This window comes from Nerophis lumbriciformis, linkage group LG18 (genome assembly GCF_033978685.3).
Source record: "Nerophis lumbriciformis linkage group LG18, RoL_Nlum_v2.1, whole genome shotgun sequence".
Taxonomy (NCBI): Eukaryota; Metazoa; Chordata; class Actinopteri; order Syngnathiformes; family Syngnathidae; genus Nerophis; species Nerophis lumbriciformis.
In genome coordinates, this window is record NC_084565.2 from 30,100,001 (window position 1) to 30,127,500 (window position 27,500).

Below are 27,500 nucleotides of genomic sequence, written 5' to 3' on the forward strand. Positions count from 1 at the left end.
AACTCAAAGAATAACTAAAATAGAATGGAAAAAAATATATATAACAAAGTGCAAAGCCATAGGTTCACATAAGTTCCGTAAATGATTAAAACTTGGAACACAGCATCATAGTTTTCACAACTTTTGGTTGTTGGAGGTAGAGAGTGTTTTAAAGTAGAGTTCTAATTCTTTTTTAAAGGCACAAAAAACAGGTCGGGTATTGAGAAACTTACATTTATGAATATAAAACTTAGCCAATAGTATAATGAGGTTGATTAGCTTATAAAGTGAAAAGGCCTGCGGTTTCAGTGACGTCACCTATTCCAACCAATGGGAGAAGGTCGTACGCGGAAGTGGTCGTGATATAAGTCTGTTGACGTGCTTTCCCGCTTGTCACCTCGCGGGTGCATTTCAAGCTCGTATGGAAGTTGACATCAGCAGCAGTCGGTGGCCCGGCCAGTTTTGTGAGGGTTCAGGTGAGTACACTCATGATTATATTGTCGTGTTGGCTGTACCGACACCCGGGCAGTCTTTAAATATAATAAAATACGTAGTAATGGGTGTCAGTCGTCGGGAGTAGAAACTAGCAAACAGGTTGTGCCAGCTAGCCGTGTCGCCAACAACACACGTCGTGTGTGCATTCTTACACGGCTTCACGTTACGTTTTATACAGAGCGGAATGGGAATAATATTGATTGTCACTGCGGCAAAAGTATCTTAAAACATGTAAATAAAGCTTATGAAAGCGACCATTGGGGGAACTGCTTGGCTTATTGGTGACGTCACATTATTTGCCAGCGTTGCATTCTGTCATGGCGTTTCTGTTGCGTTATATATACTGTATGGCGGGCCGTGCGTTTCTCACCTAGGCCTTCAGTGATGTCTGACTTCAATAATTACCTCTCAAAATACCATCATTTATGTCCCCAAAAGACCATTGCTGGAGAAATACTATACAGAAACATTTATGCACTACTGGACATTGGATTCCCACCAACAGTGTACGTAACAGGTTATTTTCTGGCGCATTTAAAAATCACCACCTCCAAAGACATGCACCTGGGGATAGGTTGATTGGCAACACTAAATTGGCCCTAGTGTGTGGATGTGAGTGTGAATGTTGTCTGTCTATCTGTGTTGGCCCTGCGATGAGGTGGCGTCTTGTCCAGGGTGTACCCCGCCTTCCGCCCGATTGTAGCTGAGATAGGCTCCAGCGCCCCCCGCGACCCCAAAGGGAATAAGCGGTAGAAAATGGATGGATGGATGGATTTAAAAATCAATAAACCTGCATCAGCAATTAAAACACATCTTATGTGGTATTGTCAAAATTTAAATTGCAAAAAACATAAACGTGGAAAAAAATAAAGAAATCTGAACTCACAAATTCACAATCTGTAGAACCCATTCAAGCTTCCGGGGTTGGCCGACTTAGTCTCACGAGATGTAGTTTCTCTTTAAATATCCTTCTTGAAAATGGCCTTGCAAATATGTGTTGTCTTGTCGAATCATAAAAGATGCAGACGAGGCGTGTTGGCTGAGTTCTTAAAGTTTACTCCACAAGGTGCTCATCAAAAACATCCCACTGCCAGCATGGCTAAACGCAGCTACTGCGCATGCTATTCAGTACTGCGGGGTAATGGAGTTGCAGATTTGGTACACATGGCAACATAAGCTAGCTGAATTCTGATTGGATAGAAACTCTATAACCTAAAAACAACAGCGCTGGAAGGAACATAATGACATGAAGAGAATATGAATACTTTTAGATATTTAGGGAAAGTAAATAAAAAAAGTACTTTATCTTTAATTATGATCATGATTTCTGGTTATGTTAGGCCAGCAGAGAAGGCATTGCTGGCCCTGACGGCACACCACTGCTGTATTATAATATTAGCACAGCTTATTTTTAGCTGAATGTGTGAGTAATAGAAACTCGATGGATGGATAGTGGGGTTCCCAAACTAGGAACATGTGCAACCCCTTTCTGTTGACGACATAATCATATTTTTCCATGACTGACATTCCTTACTGGTGTATCAACGTGTCTTGTTATGATTTCTGTGTAAGCGTCAACAGATTCAGTGTATTTATTCCAGGCCAGGCCAACTAAATATTTGCGGTGTGCCTTTCAGTTGGCAGAGATGGTGAGACACCACAGCATGATGACGGAGTTGCAAGCCTTCAACCACTCACCCCAGGTAAGATTTGTCACAGCGTTGCCTTACAAATAACGTCCTTATCAGTCCACTGACTGTCAGTGCTCATCTACCTGAACACACAAATGTTTCACCACTTTCAGTGAGTCATGTGCACATACTTCTGGTAATAGCCAACGTTAGATAAGTTTGGCGTTTACTGGATCACTGCACGCTACTGTTCTGGCAGGTTCCCAGCATGAAAGGATGCATTAAAAGTAGGGGTGTAACGATTCGTTTTAACGACTGTTCCGTTCAGTTCAGAATTTCTGGTTGCCGATACGATTCTAGGATGATTACACCTTTTTGTTTTAGCACAATTCGATTCAAAACGACTCAGTGAGTTGAAATCGATTCGGTAACTTTTTAGCACAAACAAAATCAACTAGCCTGACTGTAAAATAAATACTGGATACTGCACAGTGAAAATGATGTTTCCTATTTCCTGTTATTTCTTGTAAGTGAATTACGTATAATTTAATTATAGATAGAAACAACAATTAACGGCAATTAAAGTGAAATCAACTCTTTAGGCTGAACTAACAAGAGGAAACCTTTTCTGCTCTCATTTTCAATATTCAAGAAACTCAAAAAAAGTACAGCAACCAACATTTTATTAATAGATTTACCTGCTACTTCCCTGTTTACAAGTATACAATATTAATATCAACAATAAAATGCACAACAAGCCATAATAAATACAAACGTGACAACCCATTAACATAAATCCACACAACAAAATAAAAACGCAACGAAAGCTACTGCGGACAATTTTTGACCACTCACCGACTTTCTAATGCGGAAAGTTGAAAATGGTCTAATGAACAAATTTGGAATAGTAAGTGAAGTGTGACCATTTTTTTCAGCTGAGAAAGGCTCTAGCACGCCCCGCGACCCCAAAAGGGACAAGCGGTAGAAAATGGAGGGATGGAAATACCTTTCAATTATACTATGTTCATTACCCTGTTTTTAACCTTCCACCTGAGGAAGTTGATCTGTCGCCGTAACTTGCTCCGCTGTCACTTCCGTTTTGTCCGTCGAGTTCTTTGTGGCTTAAACTTGTTGTCTTTATATTGTGTTGTGGCGTTTGTATTTGGTGTGGCTTTTGCAATCAAGTCGTAGCTTAAAGTTGTTGTATTGTGGCTTAATGATAGACTTGTGGCTTTAGCATTTGTTGTGACCTTTTTCAGCCTCCGTAGCTATCTGCCATTCTTGTTTTGACAACTGATGGCGATGACGCCACAGACTTGAATAGCGTTAAATAGCCGGTAACATTTTAGTATAGGGAACATATTCACCATTGATTAGTTGCTAATTAAAGTAACAAAGACTTAATTTAGAGTTAATTGAACACTAGGGGAACATATAAGGGTAAGGGTTAGGGTTACTAATAAGTAGAGATGTCCGATAATATCGGCCTGCCGATAAATGCGTTAAAATGTAATATTCTAAATTATCGGTATCGTTATTTTTTTTATTGTCGGTATCGTTTATTTTTATTTTTTCAAATCAACATAAAAAACACAAGATACACTTACAATTAGTGCACCAACCCAAAAAACCTCCCTCCCCATTCACACTCATTCACACAAAAGGGTTGTTTCTTTCTGTTATTAATATTCTGGTTCCTACATTATATATCAATATAGATAAATACAGTCTGCAAGGGATGCAGTCCGTAAGCGCACATGATTGTGCGTGCTGCTGGTCCACTAATAGTACTAACCTTTAACAGTTTTTACTAATTTTCATTAATTACTAGTTTCTATGTAACTGTTTTTATATTGTTTTACTTTCTTTTTTATTCAAGAAAAAGTTTTTAATTTATTGATCTCATTTTATTTTATGATTTTTTTTTTTTAAAGCACCTTATCTTCATCATACCTGGTTGTCCAAATTAGGCATAATGTGTTAATTCCACGACTATATATCGGTTGATATCGGTATCAGTTGATATCGGTAATTAAAGAGTTGGACAATATCGGATATCTGCAAAAAGCCATTGTCGGACATCCCTACTAATAAGCAATAATTCTGAGGTTATTGAGGGAAGACTCTTAGTTAATGGCTTACTGGTTGTATAATAAGGACATGCAGAATAAGGCATTAATAAGTACTAAATAATGACTAATTAAGAGCCAATATGTTGCTAATTCGCATGTTAATAAGCAACTAATTAATGGTGAATATATGTTCCCCATACTAAAGTGTTACCAAATAGCCTTATCAATAAAAGTGCTACAATTCATATGAAACCTGCCATTGTTAAATACAAAGTTTTCCTTTTTCTATTATCGATTAAAATTGATTGATTGCCTTTTAAAAAGATGTTGGATCGATACCTATCCTCCGAAAGGCAAACTTGCCAATCACAGATCGATGTAGTTGAATCTAAGGAATATATATCGATTTATCGTAACACCCCTAAAAAATTTGGTTTGACACCCATGTATTTATAGCGGTTCTTATTGGTCATCGTCCGTTTGTTTTGAATTTCTACTCGACAATGTTCAACTTAAGAAATAAAGGAAATGCAAATTATGCATTTAAAAACAAATTGACTCTGAGTAACATTTTTTTTTAAAACATTCTTAACTGTCATTGCAGCATAAAAAGAAGGCAGCCACAGTTAATAGCAAATTGGAAACACATTAAAACAGTCAGTCTCAACAAAATTGCAACGCTTGTAAACTAGTAAAAGGTGTAAAGACCTGATCTTTCTATTGTTGAACTTGGTAACAAGTAATGATGATCTTTCCTATCGTTGAACTTGATAAGTAAAGACATTTTTTGTGACGCTGGAGTCTTAGTGCTTTGAATACACTTGCTTAATGCTTGGATTATTTTCTTTTTTGTTAAGGGTAGTCCTTTTGGAATAAGTGTTGCAAAAACACCACAGAAAAAGCCAACAACATACTTTCATTTTCAAAAATGCTAATTTCCCTCACTATGATATTAAATACTCTATTCACACAAATGGAGTTTTAAATATCTTCTGTCCACATAAAACATTCACTGGCTATCATGCTTATTTTGCTGCAGTATAAGAAACTACCACAACGGACTCGGTTACGCATTATGACACCTGTATTTATCAATATAGTCATATTAGATGTACATAACGTGTTTATTATCTTTTTAAAAACAGCACCCACTTACTCAGTGCAACAAACATGAATGTTTTTTGTTTTTTTTATCATGCACATCCACAGCTGCACAAAATGAAAACACTAAGTCAATAACTGAATGTTCTGTTCTTAAATGAGGTTTCAAAACATGAGATAATGTTTCCCATTTCTTATTAAATAGAACAAAAAGCTCTGTTTTACCCATTCTCACACAAACTGAAGCTGGCCGTAGTTTTCCGCAAGCTCAGTTTTAAGGACAAACACCAAGATTTGCTTATGGACCAAAAGCCAAAACTCAAAATAAGTGTTAAAATATCCATATTTGTGTGGACATGGGGTTTGTGCAAATTTGGACTTTTATTTCAAGTCATTTGAAGAATTGGAATTCCGAATTGGAATTCCAAATTGAACTGCACTGGATGTTAAAATAGAATTACAAGTGAAATTTAATATGCCAAGTAATATGAATAATTTGTGTGGTTTATTTTTTTGTTGTTTCTTAGCTTAAATACTTTACAAACACGAACATTCCACAAATTCCATCCATTAAATATCATTTGATAAAGTAAAGCATTCTGGCAATTGAAATATTTCCCCACAATTTGAAAGTTATAGTTAATCAAATTAAGTTCTGTTTTATAGGAGCTTTTATTTTCCAGTGCCAATGAAAAAAATCTGTAATTATTTATTCACGAGTTTCATATTAAAAATATTAATGCGAAATATTCACAGTATATTTTAAATGATTATTCTGGAATACACCACAATCATAAATTACAATTTCAATTCCATGTTTTAATTCAGTTCTACTTCCTGTTTGCAACCTAAATTCAAGGAATTGACTTTCAAAGCATATTTTTCCTCTAAATGTTACCCAAATTCTGAATTTCACAACATCACACTTTGAGTTGTTCCGCTGCTGATGTGGCAGCTGTCGAGCTCTACAAAGTAAGATATTAAATGTGAAAACAAAAGTAGAAAAATAATGCATTTCCTCTACTGAACCGGCAGCTGATCTACTGACCTTCTTTTCCTCTCAGTTTCAGGGCAACTCCCTGGCTGCAGGCCAAGTAGGGCAGTGTTATGATGAACAGTCACACAATGGGATGACTTCAGAGGACAAGCAGCACCTGGTTCAACTCCCAGCAGGTGCAGCTAGCCTACCATCCGGTGCAGTGAAGACAGTTTTATATTTGACATTCATGTCTCTCATTAGAAGTTGAGCTCAGCCAGAGCAAGCCTTTGAACATCCCATATACATCCAAACGAAAGAAGAAGAAAAGATCAAGAGCGACAGACCGCTGCACTAGCACTTTTGATGGTAATAACATTAGATTTTTGTGTAGGCCACATAGAAATAAGAATCTGGATCATGTTGTCATTGTTTTTTCAGACCTCTACAAGCTAACGGATGAGGTTCTTGGTCAGGGGGCCTTTGCTAAAGTCCAAGGATGTGTAAGCCTTCAGAATGGACGGGAGTATGCTGTGAAGGTGAGTTTTAAGACTGTACACAACTGCCTTGCTGTATGAAACCTTATATAACATTAAATGCATTTCTCATAGATCATTGAAAAGAACGCAGGACACAGCCGCAGCAGAGTCTTTCGAGAAGTGGAGACTCTCTACCAGTGTCAAGGAAACAAGTGAGAAAATATCAGTCACATCTGCTATGAAATAAACCATTTTTAACTCAAGCGGACACCAATTGGGGGACTTGTTTTGACCCAGGAACATTCTGGAATTGATTGAGTTCTTTGAAGACCACACTTGCTTTTATTTGGTGTTTGAAAAGTTGCGAGGAGGTGAGTGGAAACGAGCAAGCACCGATTGTCTGCCCGCTATTCAACACACCATGACCATGTGATGGCTCTGTCTCCCAGGCTCCATTCTTACGCACATCCAGAACCGGAAGCACTTTGACGAGCTGGAGGCCAGCAAGGTTGTACGCGACATCGCCCAAGCTCTCAACTTTTTACACACAAAGGGTATGTCCAACTGTCGTCCCAAACATTCAATGGCAGGGTTCTCACGTGTCCTGGACAGCCTGAATAATGACCGAAAAATGGAAACATGAAATTATCCTGCAAAATGATTTATCCCCCCCTGCCTTAGTCGGATGCAAAGAGGTTAAAAGTTATGCGCATGACTGTTGTCACCATAGCTTCTGGGCAACATTAAGGCACATTGGTTCTCTGCTTCTTGCTGACACATGGAGCCCAGTATGTGTTTCCACTTAAAGCAGTTCTCCAACCTTGCGTTTCTAATTTTCCAGATGTAGCGGCGAGAAACAAAACTAACATCTGTATGTGGGAAAAGTGTCGCTAGTATTTTGTCCGCGAGTGAAAGGCTTTTCTTTCCAACAGTTGATTTGTAAACTGAGGTGAACCAAAGAAAATTTATGTTTTAATGAAAATATATAAATATTTATCGAAAGTGTCGGACAGAAAGTAATAGAAAAGAAAAATATATTTTTGAGTTGGCAATTGTCCAATTAAACATTGTAACTGCAGTATGTCATGCTAAATAAGTGTAATGTGTACTTCTATGTGTGTTTGCATTATTCTGTTGTATATTTTACAGATAAAAACTGCTCATAAAATGTCTGAGTAGTAAACATAGAAACAATCTGGGTAATTGCAAGTAACAACGCTTGGCAAGAATGCTTCCAAAAAATGAGGAGAACACGGGAATGTATTAGCAAATAGTGTATGACTTGATAACTTGAAAATGTCATGGAAAGTAATTTCAGTGAAAGAGTGGGATGGGAGCCTTGAAATAATGTGTCCTGGTTGTCATGGTAACAGTGTGTTGTCTTACAGTTATTGCTCACAGAGACCTCAAACTGGAAAATATCCTTTGTGAATACACTGATCAAGTAAGTCAGATACTTGAAATTCTTCTTTGAATGTGGTTTTAGCTTTGCAACAGTGCTTTAACTATTTGAAAACCTGCTTTGTATAAAACTATTTCTTAAAGTATTAAAAATCAAAGGAATTATCGCTTAATATATTTATTTCAAAGCATGGTAGGTGATTCACAGAGTAAATCTACAGTAGAGGGTTTAGCAAATGTTTCTCTATTAATGTAAAGGTATGTTTTATTACTTCACACTTAAACAAACATGTCTTATTTAAACATGTCACCTCAAATAGACTTAACCCCCCCCTCCAGTAAAATACATAATATTCATAACTTACTTCTGACAACTGGCACTCTCTTCAGTACAAATATATATCTCTATCTCTTGAAGTAGTCACCTCTTCTTTTCCCCCAGACATGGTCAAAAATAAACTTCATAAACATAACAATAGGAACACATGCACACTGTCTGATCGATTTGCATAAAAAAAAAAAGCTTCTTTTAGCAGCATCTATGTCGCACATCGGTGTTGGGCACTTGTCAAGATTGAATGAAAATAATACTTTGTATTTCTTCATAGTCTGAAGCTTCTGGTTGAGCGCTTTGCTAAATGCCCAAATAAGTATGTTCATCTTGCTGTGATGTCACAACGTAGCCAGATTGCAAAACCCCGTGAGCAGATTGATGCATAACTGCATGCAATCTCATGCCAAAATGCATGAACCTTATGATTAGACGTGATGGCATTGTAACATTTATAAGTCAGAAGGTGCCCATCAAGAAGAAGTATAATACTGTGTTTCTGCCAACACCACAACTAGATACCAAGCTGCAACTAAACCGAAGCACCTCCAAGACTGAAGACAATTTTCAACCCTTAATAAAAAAAAGAGAAAAAAAAAAAGTTTTTCGATTTAATTTCCTAATCACTTAAGTTGACCCTGTTCAATTTCTACTCAGGTGTCACCAGTTAAGATATGTGACTTTGACCTGGGAAGTGGCGTGAAACTCAGCAGCGCCTGCATGCCAATAACCACTCCTGAGCTTACTACGCCGGTAAGACTGATAACTTTTATATTTTTTTTTAAACAGCAGTCTTGCTAGTAAAAAAAACAAAACACAACAGGTTGTCCACTAACACGAGAACCATCATTGGAACATTTGCTCTCTTCTCAGTGCGGCTCCGCAGAATACATGGCTCCTGAAGTGGTGGAGGTGTTCACTGATGAAGCGTCCTTCTACGACAAGCGCTGTGACCTGTGGAGCCTCGGGGTCGTCCTCTACATCCTGTTAAGTGGCAGCCCCCCTTTTACGGGCCACTGTGGCAGCGACTGCGGGTGGGACCGGGGGGAAATATGCCGCACGTGTCAGGTATGCTCGCCAGCAATGTCTAACGTGTTTCTCTCAAACATTTATCTAAGATTTGATCAAATTGTCACTGCTTGTTACAACAATTACTGACCAGCTGAACACTTGTTAGCATCTTAGAGTACACTGCAAAAAGTCAGTGTTCAAAAACAACAACAAAATACAAAAATTAGGGGTATTTTACTTAAACTAAGCAAAATTATCTGCCAATAGAACAAGACTTTCCAAAACAAGTAAAATTAGCTAACTTCAATGAACCCCAAAATACCTTTAAAATAAGTATATTCTCACTAATAACAAGTGCACTTTTCTTGGTAGAAAAAAAAAAAGAAACCTTTTTGCTGTATGTAGAAAAATGTTCTTAAATTAAGTAAATGCTAGTGCCATTATCTTGACATAATGATATGCGCTCGGCATTACATTTGTTGAAGCCAGCAAACTTGTACTAAAAACTAATTTATTGTTCTTAATGACAAGGCAACCGCTTGTTACTCTCGTGGTCTCCTAGCAGGTCAGGCAAATCATATTGTCTAAAAATTAATTTTTCCATCGATAACATGACCTCATCACCCCAAGTGCGTGCTCTTTTAGTCAAAAAATTAATTGTAATTTTGAAGAATTTATCTGAATGTGCATGAACTATTTCTGTTCAAAATTGTTAGAAATGTAACATTTTAAATGTTTACTGTACTCTGTCAACTGTACTACTATATGAGTACGTATTTTCTATGGTTTCATTGAAAATAAAACTGCAAAGTCCATTTGGCTGTCATCAGTTTTAATTATGACACAATTGTGTCAAAAACAAGATTTTTTTATTTTTTATTTCATGCTTGAAATAATAAATTATTATTGAGATAATTTAAGACCAAAACCCTTAAAACAAGTAAAACACGCTAACATAAAATTTGCTTAGTGAGAAGAATTATCTTATCAGACAGAAAATAAGCAAATATCACCCTTATTTGAGATATTTCAGTTTACTTAGATTTAAGTTTTTGCAGTGTACCAGTAGAGTGGAAAAACAAGTTGCTTCTATATTGAAGCGTTTATCATATATATGTGATTTTTATGACACCTAAAGACTTCCAAAGTTAGCGAATAAATAGATATGATATAAGTAGTATCAATCTCAAAGATTCCCGAGCAATTTTGAGAGCTGATTAGCTCGCCAGTCACATGGTCGCGTGACGTAGAGGTAGGAACCGCAGATCCCCTTCCCACCGAAACAATGCAAATCATGCAGACTTTGTGAGAGCCAACAATTACTTTGGGAGAAATTACGATCCAGAACAGTCTATTGTTGATCCTGAATGTAAGGAGGATGGGCTACAATTTTTAGAAGTTCCGCTAAACAAGAAATACAAACATAATAAAACGATAGCTTACTGTACAATGTCTGCTCTTACTTGGATGACGACTGATAAGATGTCCATATCTTCTCGTTTAGATGAATAATTAATCATGATGCACACAAAGGGTTAACAAGGAAAAGTCTTCCTGCAGACACTGTCTTCGGTTGTGTGTTTGTCTCCATCTGTGGGTACACATTGAATCTCACAGATGAACAACTTCTAGATTCAAGGCTAAATCCAGTTGAGAGGCGTGATTTATAATCCAGAATAACTGACGAGCCAAGACGCGGTGATGCGAGAGCAGCAGAACATCGCTACCGGCTCAGAGTAAAGCAGCAGAGGGCTACTTTAGCTGTCTGTAATATTGCACCGCTAAGAAATAGTTTGTCTGCGTTAGTACTTGTAACAACAAAAATGCTAATATTTGGTTAATATTCAGGTCACGATATGTTTATAGAATATTGTTGCCGTGTTTTGGATGTTTATTACATATATACTTACAGCGTGTAAGTATAAACATTAATGGATGTTTTTGGATGTTTTTTTAAAGCACTTTATAGGCTTTTGCTATCGTTTATTTACGAGTTAGAATGCATTAAAAAAAAAAAACATTGGTGATTTTTGTCTTAAATAAGGATTGTTCCCCTTTAACATCTCCATCAGGGCTGTTCATCCGGCAGCCAAACGTTGCCCTGCAAGGACACTGCCACTGAAATAACTGCGTCATTTTTTTCTTTTGAAACAGCTGAGTGTCCCTGACATATTTGCTGAGTGTTTTTGTGGTGGGTCCGGGAGAATAGCAGAGTGCTCTTATCAAACAGCCTGGAGGATATTTGACTATCATTATCGCATCCGTTTCCTAAAAAACAGCAGAGCTCTCCTATCATATGAAGGTTCTTTGAGTAGCATAAAGCTCTTCTGTTGGTAGAGGATCTTTGACATGGTGCTTCTTTTGAAATTATTATACTTTTTATATGATTATTTAAACCTTGCATTTATATTGTGTAGGTACATACTACCAGTAATCCTTATCTTCGTCCGAATAGTCCTTAGCTTTTTTGAAACAATTACTTATAAAAGTAAATATCCCTGGTCTACATGATGTAAATGAGCAGCAGCCATATTAGCGAGGCCTTGGACAAGGTTATTAAAATCTGAATATTATTGCACAGTTGTCTTCTGTGTGCGTTCATTGTTGATGTATTTAGCTCCGCGTAGTGTAGAGCAGGTTGCCACGGTTAACAAAGATGAACGAGTGTCATCACCTGATTGTCATCAGACTGCGTTTGTCGGGAGACGCCATCGTGTCGTCGTCACACTGCAAAAAGTCAGTGTTCAAAAACAAGAAAAAAAAAATACAAAAATGAGGGGTATTTTATTTGAACAAAGCAAAATTATCTGCCAATAGAACAAGAACATTTGGCTTGTCAAGACTTTCCAAAACTAGTAAAATTAGCTAACTTCAATGAACCCAAAAATACCTTTTTAAAATAAGTATATTCTCACTAATAACTGTACTACTATAGGAGTACGTATTTTCTATTGTTTCATAGAAAATAAAACTGCAAAGTCCATTTGGCTGTCATCTGTTTTAATATGAGACACAATTGTGTCAAAGTCATGATTTTTTTTTTTTTTCATGCTTGAAATAAGAAATGATTAGTTTAAAAAAATAGTTTTATACTTGTGAGTGTTGATGACACAGCTTTGCAACAGTTGATATTCTAGTTTCAAGCATGTTTTACTCAATATAGATCATCAAATCTCAGCAACAAGCTGTAATATCTTACTGAGATCATTTAGGACTAAAACCCTGAAAACAAGTAAAACACTAACATAAAATCTGCTTAGTAGACAGAAAAGAAGCAAATATCACCCTTATTTGAGATATTTAATCTTACTTAGATTTCAGTTTTTGCTGTGGAGCAGACCTGGTCCAGAAATGGAAGCCAATGGCACTTAGAACATGGAGCTAGCGTGTGGAGAATGTCGCCTGCTTGCGATAAAAAGCGTCTAATTAGACACCGCGTGACGTTCCTCCTGCAGAGTCACCTGTTCGAGAGCATTCAGCAGGGCAAGTACGAGTTTCCTGACAAGGACTGGGCTCACATCTCACACGCAGCCAAGGATCTCATCACCAAGCTGTTGGTGCGAGACGCCATGCTGCGCCTCAGTGCGGCTCAGGTCCTCCTGCACCCTTGGGTCCAGGGGGTGAGTATTTTTTACTGTTTTGTGTATTTTTTCTTATTCCAGAGCAACATTTAATGTCTGTTGCCTCACCTCTTTTTGTACAGAATGCACCAGAGAGAGGTCTTCCAACTCCTCAAGCCCTACAGAGGTAAGTCCTGTCCACTTCATGAAACCATTGAACATGACATCTCTTCTGATTTTGGTTAGGCTTGGTCTTTCAGTTAAGGTTGTGTTTGGGGAGGGAGTTTGGACGCTTCCTAATTTTCCTGCACAGCACCCATTAGCATGGTTACTGTTTTCATGTCCCACACTTTTTTCAACAAAGATTAGAGATGTCCAATAATATCGGCCTGGCGATAAATGCTTTAAAATGTAATATCGGAAATTTTCGATATCGGGTTCAATCTCCCGATTTTCCTGGGAGACTCACGAATTTCAGTGCCCCTCTCGAAAATCTCCCGGGGCAACGATTCTCCCGATTTCCACCCGGACAACATTGGGGGCGTGCCTTAAAGGCACTAACTTTAGCGTCTTCTTCAACCTGTCGTCACGTCCGTTTTTCCTCCATACAAACAGCGTGCCGGCCCAGTCACATAATATATGTGGCTTTTACACGCACAAAAGTGAATGCATTGCATACTTGATCAACAGGGTGGCCGTATAAACAACTTTAACACTGTTACAAATATGCGCCAAATATGCCCCACACCAAACAAGAATAACAAACATATTTCGGGAGAACATCTGCGCCGTAACAGAACAGATACCCAGAACCCCTTGCAGCAGTAACTCTTCTGGGACGCTACAAGAGTTAGTGCTGCAAGGGATCCACGTTAATCAATTCATGGTAAAGTTACATTGTTTAATGCATCCAGCGGGGCATCACAACAAATTAGGCACAATGTGTTAATTCCACAACTGTATATATTGGAAATTAAGAGTTGGACAATATCGGGATATCGGCAAAAAAGCCATTATCGGACATCTCTAAAAAAAGATCAACAATCACACCTAAGAGGAGGCTAAAATACTTTACCTACTTCACCTTCATGAAATCCATGTTTTGAGAAGTGCAAATTGTAATGTGTTGATGCAAAGTGCTGGCGGTCAATGCATTAAAATCAGACACCACATCAGCCCACAGATTTAAATTACCAGGAAATATAGAATCCTGATGCTATCATTGTTACAAAGCATAATCACCCTGCTAGATATCTACATTAAAAGGTAAGAAGTTATGTAAAATGATTTGAGATAAATTCTTCTCCTCCTCGTGTGCATTGTAGAGAGGAACCTGACTTATGGAGGCTTTTGCACATGTGTCATATGACAGCCGAATTTTTAAACACAATCGCATATTTAGAGTTAGCCGAGGAGTTCTTCAGTGAAACTGCCAATGGCTCACTAACCCTTGCTGTGCTCACAACTGACAATCTCTGGGCTGGTTCTATGACTTGGGGTTGTGATAATACAAGTGTTGACCCGATAGGAACAGCAGCACCAAAGACCTGAGCCTGTTTGCAGCAGAAGCCATCGCCTTCCACAGGCAGCTGTCTCAGCACGAGGAGGACTCAGCCGTGGTTTGTTCCATGAGGCTCTCTCCTCCGTCCAACTCCAGACTGGCTCGCAGGAGGGCACAGTCCATCACCCTGCGCACAACAGACCACACTTCTCAGCCTGAAATGCACAAAACCCTTCTCCCACACCAGACACTTTAAGTTACATGTATTCTTACCACAATTTTAATTTTCTTACCTTTTAATTTGTGCTTTTTTTGAAGCCTATCTCAGCATGTGAAGTGTTTCCAATCATTAACGTTTCTCAAGCTATGCTCAGAAAACCTTTAGCAGACACAAACTACCTGGAGCACTGCTGTACTTTAAACCTGCTTGACTTTAGAAGGCGTTCACGGTCTGTGTGCGCTCTTCATTTACCTCTTGAAGAGACCAGAGGAACCTCAAAGTCAGTGAGATGACCTTTTCTGTCTTCCAACATTAAATATGTCCACTTATCACAGGTCATTTAAGAAATAATTTTATACATAATGAAAAAGGATTACTTATTTTTATATGCTTTTTTTTTGTGTCTTGTTCAGTCTGTTTGTTGCGAGTGTGCCAAGAATGAGAGTATTATATTGTATCACTTTCCTTTGTCATATGTTTGTGTTTCCACCTGGTTGCCATGGATACAACATCTCTACAGCAACAACTCACTGCCTAAAAGTGAGGAAGCAAATAGCCTTTTATCAAACATGTTTAATCACCATTAAGTAAAGTGAGATCAGTATGCTGTAAAACAGAGGGAGGACATCCTCCATTTGTCATCATGCATAAAGTGAGCTCTTTGGAGCATATTTTCACTGGTCAATAAACAATATCTTTTTTTACTTTCTCTATTTTCTGACTGTTGCTTAATATTTGATGTTTGGGATGATCCTAACTAGCAAAGCTGTTAGGATGCTGTTTAGTTTGAGTTCTCTTTATGAGTGATTAATATTCCATTGTTTTAACCTTATTTTACTGTATATAATGTTCATCTCTAAATTATGCCAGTGTTAAAAGTGGGCGTGTCATTCATCTCAAAAAGAGCTCTAGTGCCCCTAGCGGCAGTGCAGTGTAACAGCAGTGGTTTGGAGGCAAGAGCTGCTCAGTGAGTTGTTGACCTGCTGAGGAGACAGCAGCTGTCCTGATTGCACACCAACAAGTAACGTAAGTACATCTAACTTTCTACTTATCGAAATCACTATGAAATTTGTGGTTTTGGTTTCCTTTTTTACCAGTTTGGGTGCTGTAGAGTCATGTTTCCTACCTTCTGAGCTGACGAGTTCATCCGTCCTCTCCTCCTCCTCCATGGTGCTTCCAGAAAACAGCAGCAGATGTCCTGCAGCCCACAAGCAGCGAGCCCGCAGCCTGCCTTCGCCGCCTCTGTGCTGTGCGTGCGGCCTGTGCGTCCTGCTGGCCGGGGTCAACGTCACCCTGGTGGGCGCCGTCGCCTTCGCCACCTACGCCCCGGCCGCCAACCCCCCCATCGTGATAGGGCCGCTCCTCTTGTTGACGGCCGCCGCTTTCTTCGCGGCGTGCTGCGCGGCCAGCAGGAGGCGACCCCCGGCCACCGGCTCGGCCTGTGGGGTCAAAGCGGGGTTGATGCGCGCGGCCTTCGAGATGGAAACCAGCGAGCACACGCTGCAGGACACGACGGGGGTCCAGGTGAGCCCCACCGACTCGTACGACTCCGTCCACGGAACTCTGCCTGCTTTGACCTCAGATTCTGAAGTGCAAGTACAAAAATAAACACAAAGTTACATCTTTTACATCATCATTATCTTCCACCGTGCAGGTGGACCTAATATTGTGCATGGATGCTTCTTATCTGCGCCGACAGCTGCCATGTGAGATTTGTGTTTACTCAGCGTTTTACACACACACACAGCTGTGATTAAACCACAGCAGCGTAGCAGAGATAATAGACACTCTTATTGCAGCCTGCCCTCCTTTTTTTAGGCCTTATGGAAGCCATTAAACAATATAATTATGACATGAACAGAAGAAGATGGTATCGCTTAGCAACCAGAGGTGGTGATGCTCTGAGTAATTACCAGTGCAAAGTTGATTAAACAAGGCACACCTCTTCGGTCTGTACCCTCAGACTAAAAATAAATAAATAGTAAATTTACAAGAAATTGATGAATAATAAAAAAACTTATTTGTAGACTACAAAAACATAGCACAATCTAACATCCAAAAAGTCATACTATAATCATCATTATTACTATTATCGCTTTTATATATTTGTTATAATTAATACTATCATTATTTTAAATTTTTTAGAATTCAAGTAAATAAAAATCAATATAATTACCATAATGCCTATACAAATGTATAAAATGGGGGATGCACATGATCAACTGATTTCAAAGTGTGTGTCTCCATCTAGTGGACATAAAACGACAGTACTATATAATTAAAAAACATGAATACTGTAATGTATAAATAATATAATTATGAAATGAATACATTATTAAATAAAGTAGTAAACAGCTTTAGACTAGAGGTAAAAAGTGCTATGTATTTAATACTTACTTTATAAAAAAATAGTGTTAGTTATTTTCTGTCATGTCCACCTTACATTTTTTTCATGCTCGCCACTGAATTTAAACACTAGAACCTGATCATAATTAATCATTAATCTGTACAAACCGCTGTATGAGCTGCTGGCACCAGCATTTTACCGATCAATAAAATGCTCTGAAATAACTTCTAAAATATTAAAATGTAAGTTTATCAACTAAATGTGTAACATTTACAAAAAGACAGTTCATACTCTTGATTCTCAAAACAGAGGAAAAAAACATTGTAATATTATTCGGTCCTATTTGACTTTAGCCACTAGAGGGCAGTGTCGTCATTCGAACGACGTTTCTAAACTTGTCTGGTTTTTGTGTCGCCGTAATGTCAAATGTGATCTATTAACAAATGGACAGTTGATGCATTTTATTGCGTTTCACACATGACTATACTTTTACATTTACACTGAGATTAGGATTTATTTGAAAACATTTTATTCGACTACAGGACCTAATTTTGTTTTGTTGTAATTGCACTACTATAGTAAAACGTCCTAAATACAATATATGTCTATAAAACATTAAAACATACGCAAATAATGCATGTTTATTGAAATTAATGTACTTATTTTAAAATAAAAAAAATATATAATATCCATACCCAAAGAATAAAAATAAAAAAAACCTTCTCCTTGCCTAAACAATTTAATATAAATGTTCATTTAATATAAAATTAACATTTGACAAATATATCTATATGCTTCTGTATTATAGATAATTAAATGACAAATATGAAAAATATGAAAGCTAGCACAAAAAAATGCAAATACCAATAATACATAAAATAAATACATTTGGATGAAAATATATTCGAATTTCTTTCAAAACAATATATCAGTCAGGGCGTTGAGGGGATCTGGTTTGGTGGCTGCAGGATTAGGTCACTGCTATTTGCAGATGATGTGGTCCTGATGGCTTCCTCCGGCCAAGATCTTCAGCTCTCACTGGATCGGTTCGCAGCCGAGTGTGAAGCGACTGGGATGGGAATCAGCACCTCCAAGTCCGAGTCCATGGTTCTCTCCCGGAAAAGGGTGGAGTGCCATCTCCGGGTTGGGGAGGAGATCTTGCCCCAAGTGGAGGAGTTCAAGTACCTCGGAGTCTTGTTCACGAGTGAGGGAAGAGTGGATCGTGAGATCGACAGGCGGATCGGTGCGGCGTCTTCAGTAATGCGGACGCTGTATCGATCCGTTGTGGTGAAGAAGGAGCTGAGCCGGAAGGCAAAGCTCTCGATTTACCGGTCGATCTACCATCCTCACCTATGGTCATGAGCTTTGGGTCATGACCGAAAGGACAAGATCACGGGTACAAGCGGCCGAAATGAGTTTCCTCCGCCGAGTGGCGGGGCTCTCCCTTAGAGATAGGGTGAGAAGCTCTGTCATTCGGGGGGAGCTCAAAGTAAAGCCGCTGCTCCTCCACATCGAGAGGAGCCAGATGAGGTGGTTCGGGCATCTGGTCAGGATGCCACCCGAACGCCTCCCTAGGAAGGTGTTTCGGGCACGTCCGACCGGTAGGAGGCCACGGGGAAGACCCAGGACACGCTGGGAAGACTATCTCTCCCGGCTGGCCTGGGAACGCCTCGGGATCCCCCGGGAGGAGCTGGACGAAGTGGCTGGGGAGAGGGAAGTCTGGGCTTCCCTGCTTAAGCTGCTGCCCCCGCGACCCGACCTCGGATAAGCGGAAGAAGATGGATGGATGGATGAACAATATATCAGTATCATTGACTGAAGATACATAAAATATATTCAATTTTTTTTTTTTTTATATATCTAGTACTAAAATGTACATACTTAAACATGACGTGTATATTAACTTTATGTATTGTGTAAAGTTACTTATTTACAAATGTGATTAAATTTGATTAAATATAACAAATATACAATCAGCAGAAGTGTTTAAAGATTAAAAAATGCAGGCCGAAAAAATGCAATTATTAAGGCTGGTACATTTGAATTTGTAATATGCCAGTACCAATGAATTAAGATATTAAAGTATACAATTTAATAGATATGTTCAATATTAAAGAATGACATGCAAATATTAAAGGGGACCTATGATGAATTTTTTTTACGGACTTATTAATGTTGTTACAATACTGGATAAACAATGCCAAAGTGTCACATCAACAAGTTAATGCATTTGCACATATTTTTGTATTATTTTCACAGTGGATACAGTGTGACATCACAGATTGACGGATGTACTTATGTGGTCACTTTCAGTATACGCTCTCTGCCCACACGGCCTCTCCTCTCCTCTCTGCTGCCTGTAGTCTCCAGTGTTATCCCTTTCCTCTTTCACGCCCTCCCGCCTGCTCTGATGTCTATTAAATAAATACGTCTGTGCTTATTTGTCCACGACCTTTTACACGGGACTGTTTTGTCAACATGGGCCAGTAAGTACAAAGTTGGATCGGACGCTAAAGACACGTCAAGAAAGAGGGAGCCATCGTGACATTTCTACTTGGTTTGAGGAAACACAAGAAAAGGTAAAAATATTTTCATACGACCTTGGCATGTGAACAATTTCACCAGCATTCCGCCTTTTGTATGCGGCTCTTTGTCGATTGGAGAGTGTGCAGGTGTACCTAACGTTGTGACCAGGTGAAGCTGAAAAATGTTTATTTTCAACCATGACTGAAAGAAAATAGCAGAGATCACTTCAAGACCCACACTTAAACGATGATACTTATGGAGGTGGGCCATGGTTTCATTAGCACAGTGTTTTTCAACCACTGTGCCGTGGCACACTAGTGTACTGTGAGATACAGTCTGGTGTGCTGTGGGAGATGATCTAATTTCATCTATTTGGGTTAAAAATATTTTTCGCAAACCAGTAATTATAGTCTGCAAATGATGTGTTGTTGTTGAGTGTCGGTGCTGTCTACAGCTCGGCAGAGTAACCGTGTAATACTCTTCCATATCAGTAGGTGGCAGCCGATAGCTAATTGCTTTGTAGATGTCAGAAACAGCGGGAGGCAGCATGCAGGTAAAAAGATGTCTAATGCTTAAACCAAAAATAAACAAAAGGTGAGTGCCGCTAAGAAAAGGCATTGAAGCTGAGGGACGGCTAGGCAGAACAAAACTAAAACTGAACTGGCTACAAAGTAAACAAAAACACAATGCTAGACGACAGCAAAGACTTACTGTGGAGCAAAGATGGCGTCCACAAAGTACATCCGAACATGACATGACAATCAACAATGTCCCCACAAAGAAGGCTAAAAACATCTGAAATATTCTTGATTGCTAAAACAAAGTAGATGCGGGAGATATCGCTCAAAAGAAGACATGAAACTGCTACAGGAAAATACCAAAAAAAGAGAAAAAGACACCAAAATAGGAGCGCAAGACAAGAACTAAAACACTACACATAGGAAAACAGCAAAAAACTCCAAATAAGTCACGCCGTGATGTGACAGGTCGTGACAGTACACCTACTTTGAGACAAGAGCTATAGTGATGCATGCTTGGTTATGGTGTAAAGTCATATTCAACAATTGCGACAACGACTTTTTATTGTCAACTTAGTTTTGTTTTTTAATGATTTCCGCTGGTGGTGTGCCTCCGGATTTTTTCTACGCAAAAAATGTGCCTTGGCTCAAAAAAGGTTGAAAAACACTGCATTAGCAAACTAAAGGGAACGCCTCCGCAAATCTCACAGACAGATTCAAGAAACAGGCTTATAAAGTAACTGTGGAGCAAAATATTTGCGAAATTTACACCAAAGTGCATCCAATACAAAGTCAAACTCAACTTTATTGAGGGCCACATTGCAGTTATGGCTTCCTTCAGAGGGCCGTTTGTTACAGTGAATGTTTCTATGAATATTCATGTATAATTACACTATTGCCTATGCATCTGAGAATACATGTATACATGCCTCCGGATTGGCAATCCGGGGTGGCGGTTCCTCTCTTCAAGAAGGGAAACCGCAGGGTGTGTTCCAACTATCCTGGGATCACAGCCTTCTCGGTAAGGTCTATTCAGGTGTACTGGAGAGGAGACTATACCAGATAGTCAAACTTTGGATTAGGGAGGAGCGGTTTGGTTTTCGTCCTGGTTCAGGAACTGTCGACAAGCTCTGTACTCTTGGCAGGGTCTTTGAGGGTGGATGGGAGTTTCCCAACCAGTCTACATGTGCTTTGTGGACTTGTCCCTCAGGAAGTCCTGTGTGGACTACTCAGAGAGTATGGGGTATTGGACCGCCTCAAGGTGGCGTTTTCTGAGGTGGTATTGGATGAAAAAAGTTTGAGAACCACTGATCTCGGCCAGTGCTTTTCAACCTTTTTTGAGCCAAGGCACATTTTTTGCGTTGAAAAAATTTGGAGCCACACCACCAGCAAAAATCATTAAAAAACGAAACTCAGTTGACAGTAAAAAGTTGTTGTCGCAAGTGTTGGATATGACTTTAACCCATAACCAAGTATGCATCACTATAGCTCTTGTCTCAAAGTAGGTGTACTGTCACGACCTGTCACATCACACCTTGACTTATTTGGAATGTTTTGGTGTTTTCCTGTGTGTAGTGTTTTAGTTCTTGTCTTGCACTCCTAATTTGGTGGCTTTTTCTCTTTTTTTGGTATTTTCCTGTCGCAGTTTCATGTCTTCTTTTGAGCGATATTTCCCGCATCTGCTTTGTTTTAGCACTCAAGAATATTTCAGTTGTTTTTAGCCTTCTTTGTGGGGACATTGTTGATTGTCATGTCATGTTCGGATGTACATTGTGGACGCCGTCTTTGCTCCACAGTAAGTCTTTGCTGTCGTCCAGCATTCTGTTTTTGTTTACTTTGTAGCCAGTTCAGTTTTAGTTTTGTTCTGTCTAGCCTTCCCTAAGCTTCAATGCCTTTTCTTAGTGGCACTCACCTTTTGTTTATTTTTGGTTTAAGCATTAGACATCTTTTTACCTGCATGCTGCCTCCCGCTGTTTCCGACATCTACAAAGCAATTAGCTACCTGCTGCCACCTACTGATATGGAAGAGTATTACACGGTTACTCTGCCGAGCTCTAGACAGCACCGACACTCAACACATAATTTGCAGACTATAATTACTGGTTTGCAAAAAATATTTTAACCCAAATAGGTGAAATCAGATAATCTCCCACGGCACACCAGATTGTATCTCACGGCACACTAGTGTGCCGCGGCACAGTGGTTGAAAAACACTGATCTAGGCCATTCAACTCATCATTCAACTTTGTTTCAATTTACTTAAAAATACTTGAAATGTATTTATGAGAATAAATAAATAACACGTATGAATTAAATGCTAATTCAATGGAACAGTTCGGTTTGGGTTACCGGCCTCAAGGCAGACTGAGGGCCTTGAATGTATCGCAGCCTCTGGCGGTAATAATAAACAGTGGACAACAGCAATATGAGGAGCTGCATTAAAACATGTATTTCCCAATAGATTAAATATCAGTTCAAAAATATGCCAAAAGAGAAAAATGGCAAGGTCGAAAATATATGTGTGTGAACACAAGAAGTGGAATGATTGAATGTGTTTTACGCATGCATACATACAATCTGTGTGGTCTTTAATATGTTCTTTTTTTTAATTCCCTAATGACTGTTGGGAGTGCTGACTCGGCTGTTGTAAAACAAATGATATCTCTGTCCTGTTGCAATAATCCTCATCTATTTCAGTGCAACTATTAAAATGACAGACTGTCTCTGTGTGTGTGTGTGTGTGTGTGTGTGTGTGTGTGTGTGTGTGTGTGTGTGTGTGTTCTTGTATTTCTACCCTTCTTGAGACATCAACAAGGAAAAGTACCTTCCTTATGAGGACATTGTGAACAAGTTAGGACATAAATCATGGTCCCAATACAGACAATCATTGCATCTAATAGAGAATGTTTTATTTGCACCCCTGGTGGTGAAATCTATCAAAATTAGGGTGGTCCCAAAAAGGAGGGATTTCTCAAATTGACTGTGTGTCGCTTTTAAAAGTGCTCCCCCTCTGGTCAACATATGAAATAAGTGTGTAAGAAATGGAAATGCGCCCCCTTTGGCCAAAATTAATAAAACAAATAAAATAAATATGTATATAGAGACATATTGTAATAACTTGAAGTAAATAATGAAGATTAAAAACCAATTACAAACAAAACAACATTTTTTACTAAAAGCAGTCTTTTTCTCACAATGTGTCGATTTTTTTCTTATGAAATTGGGAACAATTTCTCATATTCTTTCTGTTTCTGAAATATTGCAATATTTTGTAGTAAAAGTTTTACTTTTTTAATGCAAAATTATTATTTTTTTAATGCAAAATGGTGACACTTGTCATAAAATTCTGACTTTTGTTGTTCTTGTAAAATAGTGACTTTTTTTAGTACAATTATGACTTTTGTCATAATTTTGCAAAGTAAAATTCCGATTATTATAATATAGCCAACATTTTAAAGTTTTCTTATAACATTGTGACTTTTGTTGAGTAAAATTACAACTCTTTTCATAAAATTGCCAAAATTGTAGACTTTTCTTGTACAATTGCAATTGTTATTGAGTAAAATTCCAACTTTTATCATAATAATGCACAAATGTTCAGTTTTTCTTGTAAAATTTGGACTTGCTTTGAGTAAAATTGTGACTTTTATTATAATTCTGCCAAAATTCTAAGTTTTTCTTGTGAAATTGTGACCTTTTTCCTGTGAAATTCCAACACATTTTTCACAACAAGCTTTTTTATATTTGCATAGTATGTATATATTATTAATGTTGTAAATACAAATCTTTATATATCTAGAAAGGCTGGTCCTAAAGAGGTAGGCATTTTTCGGCGGTCTCAAGAAGGTAACAAATACAAGTGTGTGTGTGTGTGCGCGTGTGTTTGCGTGTGTGTGTGTGTGTGTGTGTGTGTGTGTGTGTGTGTGTGTGTGTGTGTGTGTCTGTCTTGATAAATGTGCAAGTGTCCACCAAAGCTGAATCAGACACTACTTTTTTCACACGCGTTCATTTCTCGCCTCATTCTCTAACTGGCGGAGCTTTTGTAACGCAGAGCTGGTCATATTTTGTCTCAGATTAGCACAGTGACAGTTCAGCTTCTGCTCAAAGTATTTAGGAGACATCATTCTTTCATGGATCGAGAAGTGGCCCCATTTGTCATCCACGTTGGGCTGTAGGGGGTTTGGGGGGCTGGGGGGGCACTTTTCATCTGATGTATTAGCTGGCATATGCAAGAAATGAATTATCAAGCAGGAAAAGGAGTCAATTATCCACTCCTAAAGAGGGGGCCTAGCCTTTTGTGCCCCGGGGGCCCCTTTCCATATTTACCATATAATTTCACAGAAAGGTACACTCTGGGAGATGTGGGGAGGCCCGTAGAGACACGCACGCACAGACACACACACATGCGCGCACACACACATAAGTAAATGTCTTTATGCATAGAGTAATGTGGCATGTGTCATTCTGAACGTGTCGGCAACTAAATGAAGGAGAGCGTAAAGGGAATTGTCCATTACAGGCTATAAGTAGTTTCCGCAATCATCGGCGTGCACTCTGACAAGACCGAGGCAGTAAATGACAATGAATGATGTTTGATGTTTAACTGTAAGCGAAAGTTAACAATACCAACAACTAGCAACACTGACAACACAGGGGCTCGTTTCTGCAATCGGCGGTGTGCACTGCGACAAGAACGAGGCAAATCGAACACAAGATCATTTGCAACAGCGTAGGTCGTTGAACCGAATCCTCTACGCGGACTATTTGGTGAGGCTCCTCTGTCCTTTTCTCTAAGCAAATCCAAAAATAACTTGGTAGCATTGGCTACTTTGTTGGCGAGAAGACTGATTGTGTTAAACTGGAAGGCTGCAGTGCCTCCCTGCAACACCCGAAGATTGGAGATATTCTTTGTTTCCTTATATTGGAGAAAATTAGGCTGACATTGAACGGTTGTTCTGTGAAGTTTCAAAGAGTATGGGGTTGTTTTCAAAAATAGGTAAAAGAGACTGAACTTAAAAAAAAGTGATTAAATAGTAGATAATTGATGAGCCTTTTGTCTGCTTTTGTGTATTGCTGCACCGTGTTCAGGAGTGCCGTTGTCTGTGGCTTCATATCAATATTTGCCTGTACTTATACTGTAACTGATGTGTGTTTTTCTTTTTATTTAATGTATCATTTTTGTGGGTTGTTTGTTTGGGGGAAAAAAAACATTTGACATGTGTTTAATTGTATTTCTGGACTGTATACTGTATGTCACAAATTCAATAAACAATAGTTAAAAAAAAAAAAAAAAGCTAAGGTCCCTGTAACAGCCTAATATGCATGAATTAACAGCAGCTTTTTCAAAACGTTTTGATGCTGATTTTTTTTTTATAGCATTAAATCAATTTGTGATTTGCTACATTTTGTATTGTTTTAGATGTTCCTTATAACTCTAACATCCAAAAACCCTGACAAAAACTAGAAAACAATTGATGTTTTACTCGTGTTATACCACAGAGGCCCCATTTACACTGCAAATCAAATCAGATTTTTTTTGCTCTCAAGTGACACAGATCGGATTTTTATGACCATTTTTATTTATTTTCACGTAAAACACACATTTTTAAGGTATGGTGACTTTTATTTCATTCTGGAGTAGTAATAAAACTATAACATAATATATAACTACATACATACATACATACATACATACATACATATAAAGTTAAAAAGTTGAAGTACCAATGATTGTCACACACACTCGGTGTGGTGAAATTATTCTCTGCATTTGACCCATCACCCTTGATCACCCCCTGGGATATATACTTACATATATATATACAGGTAAAAGCCAGTAAATTAGAATATTTTGAAAAACTTGATTTATTTCAGTAATTGCATTCAAAAGGTGTAACTTGTACATTATATTTATTCATTGCACACAGACTGATGCATTCAAATGTTTATTTCCTTTAATTTTGATGATTTGAAGTGGCAACAAATGAAAATCCAAAATTCCGTGTGTCACAAAATTAGAATATTACTTAAGGCTAATACAAAAAAGGGATTTTTAGAAATGTTGGCCAACTGAAAAGTATGAAAATGAAAAATATGAGCATGTACAATACTCAATACTTGGTTGGAGCTCCTTTTGCCTCAATTACTGCGTTAATGCGGCGTGGCATGGAGTCGATGAGTTTCTGGCACTGCTCAGGTGTTATGAGAGCCCAGGTTGCTCTGATAGTGGCCTTCAACTCTTCTGCGTTTTTGGGTCTGGCATTCTGCATCTTCCTTTTCACAATACCCCACAGATTTTCTATGGGGCTAAGGTCAGGGGAGTTGGCGGGCCAATTTAGAACAGAAATACCATGGTCCGTAAACCAGGCACGGGTAGATTTTGCGCTGTGTGCAGGCGCCAAGTCCTGTTGGAACTTGAAATCTCCATCTCCATAGAGCAGGTCAGCAGCAGGAAGCATGAAGTGCTCTAAAACTTGCTGGTAGACGGCTGCGTTGACCCTGGATCTCAGGAAACAGAGTGGACCGACACCAGCAGATGACATGGCACCCCAAACCATCACCCAACCATGCAAATTTTGCATTTCCTTTGGAAATCGAGGTCCCAGAGTCTGGAGGAAGACAGGAGAGGCACAGGATCCACGTTGCCTGAAGTCTAGTGTAAAGTTTCCACCATCAGTGATGGTTTGGGGTGCCATGTCATCTGCTGGTGTCGGTCCACTCTGTTTCCTGAGATCCAGGGTCAACGCAGCCGTGATTGTGAAAAGGAAGATGCAGAATGCCAGACCCAAAAACGCAGAAGAGTTGAAGGCCACTATCAGAGCAACCTGGGCTCTCATAACACCTGAGCAGTGCCAGAAACTCATCGACTCCATGCCACGCCGCATTAACGCAGTAATTGAGGCAAAAGGAGCTCCAACCAAGTATTGAGTATTGTACATGCTCATATTTTTCATTTTCATACTTTTCAGTTGGCCAACATTTCTAAAAATCCCTTTTTTGTATTAGCCTTAAGTAATATTCTAATTTTGTGACACACGGAATTTTGGATTTTCATTTGTTGCCACTTCAAATCATCAAAATTAAATGAAATAAACATTTGAATGCATCAGTCTGTGTGCAATGAATAAATATAATGTACAAGTTACACCTTTTGAATGCAATTACTGAAATAAATCAAGTTTTTCAAAATATTCTAATTTACTAGCTTTTACCTGTATATATATATACTTACATATACATATATATATATATATATATATATATATATATACTTACATATATATATACTTACATATATATATATATATATATATATATATATATATATATATATATATATATATATATATACA

At 38.5% G+C, this 27,500-nt stretch overlaps 2 protein-coding genes across 2 annotated transcripts in view; both read left to right on the top strand.

The window, feature by feature from the left end:
- The first annotated feature begins 293 nt into the window (after positions 1-293).
- Positions 294-15,461, top strand: mknk1 (MAPK interacting serine/threonine kinase 1). The gene is made up of 14 exons (XM_061978008.1): positions 294-455; positions 2,112-2,177; positions 6,343-6,451; positions 6,519-6,623; positions 6,696-6,793; positions 6,866-6,945; positions 7,031-7,104; positions 7,183-7,287; positions 8,122-8,177; positions 9,123-9,218; positions 9,339-9,533; positions 12,932-13,096; positions 13,180-13,223; positions 14,565-15,461. Exons 2-14 carry the CDS (start codon positions 2,121-2,123, stop codon positions 14,791-14,793), a joined length of 1,413 nt encoding a protein of 470 aa, XP_061833992.1. The 5' UTR covers positions 294-455; positions 2,112-2,120; the 3' UTR covers positions 14,794-15,461.
- A 143-nt stretch (positions 15,462-15,604) lies between these two features.
- The window catches only part of LOC133617477 (uncharacterized), a 34,998-nt gene continuing 23,102 nt past the window's right edge, over positions 15,605-27,500 (top strand). The window contains exons 1-2 of the mRNA XM_072915052.1: positions 15,605-15,783; positions 15,855-16,349. Of these exons, the coding sequence (XP_072771153.1) occupies positions 15,925-16,349 (425 nt within the window). The 5' untranslated portion in view covers positions 15,605-15,783; positions 15,855-15,924. The remainder of the gene's footprint in view (positions 15,784-15,854; positions 16,350-27,500) is intronic.

Bases quoted from the DNA above. Each gene is read 5' to 3' on its own strand.
- mknk1 (XM_061978008.1), top strand. From the start codon at position 2,121: ATGGTGAGACACCACAGCATGATGACGGAGTTGCAAGCCTTCAACCAC. The intron at 8,178-9,122 runs GTAAGTCAGATA...ATTTCTACTCAG, and splicing joins TTTGTGAATACACTGATCAA to GTGTCACCAGTTAAGATATG. The intron at 9,219-9,338 runs GTAAGACTGATA...CTCTCTTCTCAG, and splicing joins CTCCTGAGCTTACTACGCCG to TGCGGCTCCGCAGAATACAT.